This window comes from Staurois parvus, unplaced genomic scaffold, assembly GCF_062004578.1.
Source record: "Staurois parvus isolate SC_StPar_1 unplaced genomic scaffold, SC_StPar_1.0 ptg002072l, whole genome shotgun sequence".
NCBI lineage: Eukaryota > Metazoa > Chordata > Amphibia > Anura > Ranidae > Staurois > Staurois parvus.
The window spans coordinates 47,266-55,609 of NW_028319868.1; the positions used below are offsets into that span (position 1 = coordinate 47,266).

Genomic DNA, 8,344 nt, shown 5'->3' on the forward strand with positions numbered 1-8,344 from the left:
CCAGCAAGGCAAGAATGCCCCACTACAGGGCTGTACCCTGACCTATCCACAGCCTTCACCACTAGAGCTCCCCCTATGGACCAGAACGGGTATTTCATACCCACTGCGGGCAGGTTTGGTCACCAAGAGACTTCGTATAGCTTTAGGCTGAACTCCCCCCACCAGGCTGACAATGCTGCTGTCCAAAGGTGCCTCCTGTGCTCCTTCATCCAGAGTGGGGGCCCTCTGATGGGGCCAATTGATGCAAGAGGGCACTTGATGTAAGGGGGAACCTGATGGGGACATTTAAATGTACTTCGTATAGCTTTAGGCTGCCCCCATCAGAGTGCCCCCTTACATCAATTGGCCCCCATCAGAGTGGATGTACTCTGAGACTGGGGGGGAAGGGAGCACAGCCCCCCCCCCCCCCCCCCCCCTACAGATGAGCAAGATAAAAACCACAAACTGGTAAATGGAGATACATACATGGTTACATTGACTCGGTGACACCTGTAGATGATCTGCGGGTGTCATGTCACAGAGGGGTCACTGGGGTTTGGCAGGCAGTGATTGCCGGGAATAGCGGGGGGAGGGGGAGATGAATCCTCAAACAATGTCAACGTTTCCGGGACGCACCTCCTACATGGTCACCGTCCATGGAACACTGGTTGGGTTGACGTCTCTCCGATGTAATGTGTCCTGTTCCCCGGTGGTGGTGGGGGGAACATGTCGTCCTTTTGTCCCGTCTTCACCTGTACTACATCTAGCTGTGGGGTTGGGGGGGGGGGGCTCCCCTCCTCCCTGCATGGCCGTACGACAACACCGCTAGCAAGGAGACTGCTGCTTAGAGGGTGTCCAACTGGTGGCCCTCCAGCTGTTGAACTACAAGTCCCATCATGCCTCTGCCGGTGGGTGTCATGCTTGTTACTGTCAATCTTGCAATGCCTCATGGGACTTGTAGTTCCACAACAGCTGGAGGGCCACCAGTTGGATGCCTCCAAGTGAGAACCTGGAGAGGGGAGGCGTCTACGGAACCAGCCGTCTCCTTGCTGACTGCGTTGTCGGACAGCAGTGAGGGAGGTAGGGTGACCCCCCCCCCTCTGACCTCACAGCTAGTCTTTGACCACACCTAGGAAGGTGGGGTGCTACATGAACTCCCCCCCCCCCCCCCCCCCACGGGGGGGCGCAGAATATATTAACCCCTTCACTGCCACCAAGGGCTGTCATGTTGGGTTTAACATGCGCGCACACATACACAGCAGCCTGATTGCCACCCCCTTCTCCTATCATGTTCCCCCACCTGTTGCCCCAGGACCCCCCCCCCCCCCCATGGCGAGTGCCACCAGGTAGAGAGGAGGGGGACCAGTGAACATCCAGTCGCTGCTCTCCCCTACATAGAATAAACATGGAGGCATCAAGCTTGGAATCCCTTCCGCCACTAATGTCACACGGCCTACACATTCACAACTGTCCACAGAAGAGATCACCTGTAGGGATCAGATCACCTGCAGGGAACAGGTCAACTGTACAGAAGAGATCACCTGTAGGGATCAGATCGCATGTAGGGAACAGATCACATGTATGGAAGAGATCACCTGTAGGGATCAGATTGCATGTAGGGAACAGATCACCTGTATGGAAGAGGTCACCTGTGTAGAAGAGGTCACCTGTAGGGAAAAGATCGCCTGTAGGGAAAAAGTCAACTGTACAGAAGAGGTCACCTGTAGGGATCAGATCACCTGTAGGGAGGAGGTCACCTGTAGGGAGGAGGTCACCAGTAGGGATCAGATCACCTGTTGGGAAGAGGTCACCTGTATGGAAGAGGTCACCAGTAGGGAACAGATCACCTGTACGGAGGAGGTCACCTGTACGGAGGAGGTCACCTGTATGGAAGAGGTCACCTGTAGGGAGGAGGTCACCTGTAGGGAAGAGGTCACCTGTAGGGAGGAGGTCACCTGTAGGGAGGAGGTCACCTGTAGGGAAGAGGTCACCTGTAGGGAAGAGGTCACCTGTACGGAGGAGGTCACCTGTAGGGAAGAGGTCACCTGTACGGAGGAGGTCACCTGTACGGAGGAGGTCACCTGTACGGAAGAGGTCACCTGTAAGGATCAGATCACCTGTTGGGAAGAGGTCACCTGTAGGGAACAGATCACCTGTACGGAAGAGGTCACCTGTACGGAGGAGGTCACCTGTAGGGAACAGATCACCTGTACGGAAGAGGTCACCTGTAGGGAACAGATCACCTGTACGGAAGAGGTCACCTGTAGGGAACAGATCACCTGTACGGAAGAGGTCACCTGTACGGAGGAGGTCACCTGTACGGAGGAGGTCACCTGTACGGAAGAGGTCACCTGTATGGAAGAGGTCACCTGTACGGAGGAGGTCACCTGTACGGAAGAGGTCACCTGTATGGAAGAGGTCACCTGTAGGGAACAGATCACCTGTGCGGAAGAGGTCACCTGTATGGAAGAGGTCACCTGTAGGGAACAGATCACCTGTACGGAAGAGGTCACCTGTACGGAGGAGGTCACCTGTACGGAGGAGGTCACCTGTATGGAAGAGGTCACCTGTACGGAGGAGGTCACTTGTACGGAGGAGGTCACCTGTACGGAAGAGGTCACCTGTAGGGAAGAGGTCACCTGTACGGAGGAGGTCACCTGTACGGAAGAGGTCACCTGTAGGGAAGAGGTCACCTGTACGGAGGAGGTCACCTGTAGAGAGGTATCAGTACAGAGGTGGGCGTGTCCACACAATGAATATAATATACATAACCTGGAGAGGGGGTGGGGAGAGGAGGGTCTGACCAGATCTCAGTCCTTATAAAGGTCTCCTCACCCCTGGATCCAGCATTGTGAGGCACCCGTGTCCCCTCCACCATGGTAAGTGATACCCGTGTCCCCCCCACCATGGTAAGTGATACCCGTGTCCCCCCCACCATGGTAAGTGATACCCGTGTCCCCCCCACCATGGTAAGTGATACCCGTGTCCCCCCCACCATGGTAAGTGATACCCGTGTCCCCCCCACCATGGTAAGTGATACCCGTGTCCCCTCCACCATGGTAAGTGATACCCGTGTCCCCTCCACCATGGTAAGTGATACCCGTGTCCCCTCCACCATTATAAGTGATACCCGTGTCCCCCCCACCATGGTAAGTGATACCCGTGTCCCCTCCACCATTATAAGTGATACCCGTGTCCCCCCCACCATGGTAAGTGACATCTACAGAGATTGTATATGACCCGTCCTCACCCGACATCATCCTCCTCATTGTGTCCTCTTCTCCCCATCCTCAGACTCCCACCAGCAAGCTGTGCGTCCTTCTTATCTTCCTGAGTCTGTTCTCTGCCTACAGCACCAGGGTGAGTACCTACCTCCCCTCATTACCAGGCTGAGTACCTACCTCCCCTCATTACCAAGCTGAGTACCTACCTCCCCTCATTACCAGGCTGAGTACCTACCTCCCTTCATTACCAGGCTGAGTACCTACCTCCCCTCATTACCAGGCTGAGTACCTACCTCCCTTCATTACCAGGCTGAGTACCTACCTCCCTTCATTACCAGGCTGAGTACCTACCTCCCCTCATTACCAGGCTGAGTATCTACCTCCCCTCATTACCAGGCTGAGTACCTACCTCCCTTCATTACCAGGGTTAGTACCTACCTCCCCTCATTACCAGGCTGAGTATCTACCTCCATTCATTACCAGGCTGAGTACCTACCTCCCCTCATTATCAGGGTGAGTACCTACCTCCCCTCATTACCAAGGACTATAATATTATTGTATTAATATTTTATTAATAGGAGGGATAGAATCCATTGTGTGACTGTGGGGGAGGGGACATTAGAGTGTAAGCTCCTCTGGTACAGAGACTGATGGGACTGTGGGGGGAGGGGACATTAGAGCGTAAGCTCCTCTGTACAGAGACTGATGGGACTGTGGGGGAGGGGACATTAGAGTGTAAGCTCCTCTGTACAGAGACTGATGTGACTTTGGGGGAGGGGACATTAGAGCGTAAGCTCCTCTGGTACAGAGACTGATGTGACTGCGGGGGGGAGGGGACATTAGAGTGTAAGCTCCTCTGTACAGAGACTGATGGGACTGTGGGGGAGGGGACATTAGAGTGTAAGCTCCTCTGTACAGAGACTGATGGGACTGTGGGGGAGGGGACATTAGAGTGTAAGCTCCTCTGTACAGAGACTGATGTGACTGTGGGGGAGGGGACATTAGAGTGTCAGCTCCTCTGGTACAGAGACTGATGTGACTGTGGGGGAGGGGACATTAGAGCGTAAGCTCCTCTGGTACAGAGACTGATGGGACTGTGGGGGAGGGGACATTAGAGCGTAAGCTCCTCTGGTACAGAGACTGATGTGACTGTGGGGGAGGGGACATTAGAGCGTAAGCTCCTCTGTACAGAGACTGATGTGACTGTGGGGGGAGGGGGAATTAGAGCGTAAGCTCCTCTGGTACAGAGACTGATGTGACTGTGGGGGAGAGGACATTAGAGCGTAAGCTCCTCTGGTACAGAGACTGATGGGACTGCGGGGGGAGGGGACATTAGAGTGTAAGCTCCTCTGGTACAGAGACTGATGGGACTGTGGGGGAGGGGACATTAGAGTGTCAGCTCCTCTGGTACAGAGACTGATGGGACTGTGGGGGAGGGGACATTAGAGCGTAAGCTCCTCTGGTACAGAGACTGATATGAATGTGGGGGAGGGGACATTAGAGTGTAAGCTCCTCTGGTACAGAGACTGATGGGACTGTGGGGGAGGGGACATTAGAGCGTAAGCTCCTCTGGTACAGAGACTGATGGGACTGCGGGGGGAGGGGACATTAGAGTGTAAGCTCCTCTGGTACAGAGACTGATGGGACTGTGGGGGAGGGGACATTAGAGTGTCAGCTCCTCTGGTACAGAGACTGATGGGACTGTGGGGGAGGGGACATTAGAGTGTAAGCTCCTCTGGTACAGAGACTGATGGGACTGTGGGGGAGGGGACATTAGAGCGTAAGCTCCTCTGGTACAGAGACTGATATGAATGTGGGGGAGGGGACATTAGAGTGTAAGCTCCTCTGGTACAGAGACTGATGGGACTGTGGGGGAGGGGACATTAGAGTGTCAGCTCCTCCGGTACATATACATGTATGTTGGTGATATTGGGGGTCGGGGATAATCGATGGTTCGGATATATTTGTGCAGAACAATCGGACCCCCTGGCTGGAGAGGATATTACACAGTTTGCTGGACGGATTTAAAGACATCGCAAAGAAAGAAGGAAATCCGGAGACAATGAACCTCAATGAGCTGGAAGAATATATAAAGCTGAACATGCCGGAGACCCTCGAGGTAGGACCATCATTTACATAATATTACGGACCCCAAGTCTCAGGGTGTCATTGTTCTGGGGTCCCCAAGTGTCAGGGTGTCATTGTTCTGGGGTCCCCAAGTGTCAGAGTGTCATTGTTCTGGGACCCCCAAGTGTCAGGGTGTCATTGTTCGGGCCCTCAGGTGTCAGGGTGTCATTGTTCGGGCCCTCAGGTGTCAGGGTGTCATTGTTCGGGCCCTCAGGTGTCAGGGTGTCATTTTTCGGGCCCTCAGGTGTCAGGGTGTCATTGTTTTGGGACCCCCAAGTGTCAGGGTGTCATTGTTCGGGCCCTCAGGTGTCAGGGTGTCATTGTTCGGGCCCTAAGGTGAACTCTTCAGCAGAGAAGTCCCTTTTTCCATGTGTGGTTCTCCAGGCTCAGTGACTGAAGAAGATCGATGTGAGGTTGTGTATTTGGCATAGTGGAGGATGGGCACTCTCGGTGTCACTGGTTCGGTATAGCGGAGGATGGGCACTCTCGGTGTCACTGGTTCGGTATATTGGAGGATGGGCACTCTTGGTGTCACTGGTTCGGTATAGTGGAGGATGGGCACTCTTGGTGTCACTGGTTCGGTATATTGGAGGATGGGCACTCTCGGTGTCACTGGTTCGGTATAGTAGAGGATGGGCACTCTCGGTGTCACTGGTTCGGTATAGTAGAGGATGGGCACTCTCGGTGTCACTGGTTCGGTATAGTAGAGGATGGGCACTCTCGGTGTCACTGGTTCGGTATAGTGGAGGATGGGCACTCTCGGTGTCACTGGTTCGGTATAGTGGAGGATGGGCACTCTCGGTGTCACTGGTTCGGTATAGTAGAGGATGGGCACTCTCGGTGTCACTGGTTCGGTATAGTAGAGGATGGGCACTCTCGGTGTCACTGGTTCGGTATAGTGGAGGATGGGCACTCTCGGTGTCACTGGTTCGGTATAGTAGAGGATGGGCACTCTCGGTGTCACTGGTTCGGTATAGTGGAGGATGGGCACTCTCGGTGTCACTGGTTCGGTATAGTGGAGGATGGGCACTCTCGGTGTCACTGGTTCGGTATATTGGAGGATGGGCACTCTCGGTGTCACTGGTTCGGTATATTGGAGGATGGGCACTCTTGGTGTCACTGGTTCGGTATAGTGGAGGATGGGCACTCTTGGTGTCACTGGTTCGGTATATTGGAGGATGGGCACTCTCGGTGTCACTGGTTGTGTATAGTGGAGGATGGGCACTCTCGGTGTCACTGGTTGTGTATATTGGAGGATGGGCATTCTCGGTGTCACTGGTTCGGTATATTGGAGGATGGGCACTCTCGGTGTCACTGGTTCGGTATAGTGGAGGATGGGCACTCTCGGTGTCACTGGTTCGGTATAGTGGAGGATGGGCACTCTCGGTGTCACTGGTTGTGTATAGTGGAGGATGGGCACTCTCGGTGTCACTGGTTCGGTATAGTGGAGGATGGGCACTCTTGGTGTCACTGGTTCGGTATAGTGGAGGATGGGCACTCTTGGTGTCACTGGTTCGGTATAGTGGAGGATGGACACTCTCGGTGTCACTGGTTCGGTATAGTGGAGGATGGGCACTCTCGGTGTCACTGGTTGTGTATAGTGGAGGATGGGCACTCTCGGTGTCACTGGTTCGGTATAGTGGAGGATGGGCACTCTCGGTGTCACTGGTTCGGTATAGTGGAGGATGGGCACTCTTGGTGTCACTGGTTCGGTATAGTGGAGGATGGGCACTCTCGGTGTCACTGGTTCGGTATAGTGGAGGATGGGCACTCTTGGTGTCACTGGTTCGGTATAGTGGAGGATGGGCACTCTCGGTGTCACTTGTTCGGTATAGTGGAGGATGGGCACTCTTGGTGTCACTGGTTCGGTATAGTGGAGGATGGGCACTCTTGGTGTCACTGGTTCGGTATAGTGGAGGATGGGCACTCTCGGTGTCACTGGTTGTGTGATTCCCTCCCTTTCTCTGTCCTCTCAGGGTCAGGGTCCAGATTTCCTTCCCAGGACTTTGGCATCTCTGGATGAAGACCGAGACGGAGAACTAGAATACAACGAATTTGTGAAACTTCAGATGCAATACATCATCTCGCACTACAACAAGAAGTACGGCTCCCAAAAGTGAGGCCGACCGACCAACGTGACGTCACCGCCTCTCCGGGCAACCGCTGAGTCCGACGTAGAAATAGAAATGAATGAAATGACAAAATTCAATAAAGCAGAAAATTCACTAAAACTTTTATTTTTTGAATTTTTTTCATCAAGTAAGGGAGGGCTGCAACCTGTCGGGGGAGGGGGGGGATTTCCCTTCACTTCCTGTCCCACAACCAAAGCAGAATGTGAGAGGAAACCCCTAGTGTCCCCCGTTGCAAGATTTCCCCTCTCTTCCTGTTCTGGTGACAACCTACAAATATACATAATAGATACAGGGGGGATATGATCTCCATGTATAATACATAAGGGGGGATATGATCTCCATGTATAATACATAAGGGGGGATATGATCTCCATGTATAATACATAAGGGGGGGATATGATCTCCATGTATAATACATAAGGGGGGATATGATCTCCATGTATAATACATAAGGGGGGATATGATCACCATGTATAATACATAAGGGGGGATATGATCACCATGTATAATACATAAGGGGGGGATATGATCACCATGTATAATACATAAGGGGGGATATGATCACCATGTATAATACATAAGGGGGGATATGATCTCCATGTATAATACATAAGGGGGGATATGATCACCATGTATAATACATAAGGGGGGATATGATCACCATGTATAATACATAAGGGGGGGATATGATCTCCATGTGTAATACATAAGGGGGGATATGATCTCCATGTATAATACATAAGGGGGGATATGATCTCCATGTATAATACATAAGGGGGGATATGATCTCCATGTATAATACATAAGGGGGGGATATGATCTCCATGTATAATACATAAGGGGGGGATATGATCTCCATGTATAATACATAAGGGGGGGATA

At 52.8% G+C, this 8,344-nt stretch overlaps 1 protein-coding gene across 1 annotated transcript; it reads left to right on the plus strand.

Annotated features, from left to right (window-relative positions):
• Nucleotides 1–3,053: 3,053 nt before the first annotated feature.
• LOC149432870 (protein S100-G-like) lies at nucleotides 3,054–7,561 on the plus strand. Its single transcript, XM_089664853.1, has 4 exons — nucleotides 3,054–3,068; nucleotides 3,274–3,339; nucleotides 5,176–5,322; nucleotides 7,307–7,561. Exons 1-4 carry the CDS (start codon nucleotides 3,066–3,068, stop codon nucleotides 7,448–7,450), a joined length of 360 nt encoding a protein of 119 aa, XP_089520979.1. The 5' UTR covers nucleotides 3,054–3,065; the 3' UTR covers nucleotides 7,451–7,561.
• Nucleotides 7,562–8,344: the final 783 nt, after the last annotated feature.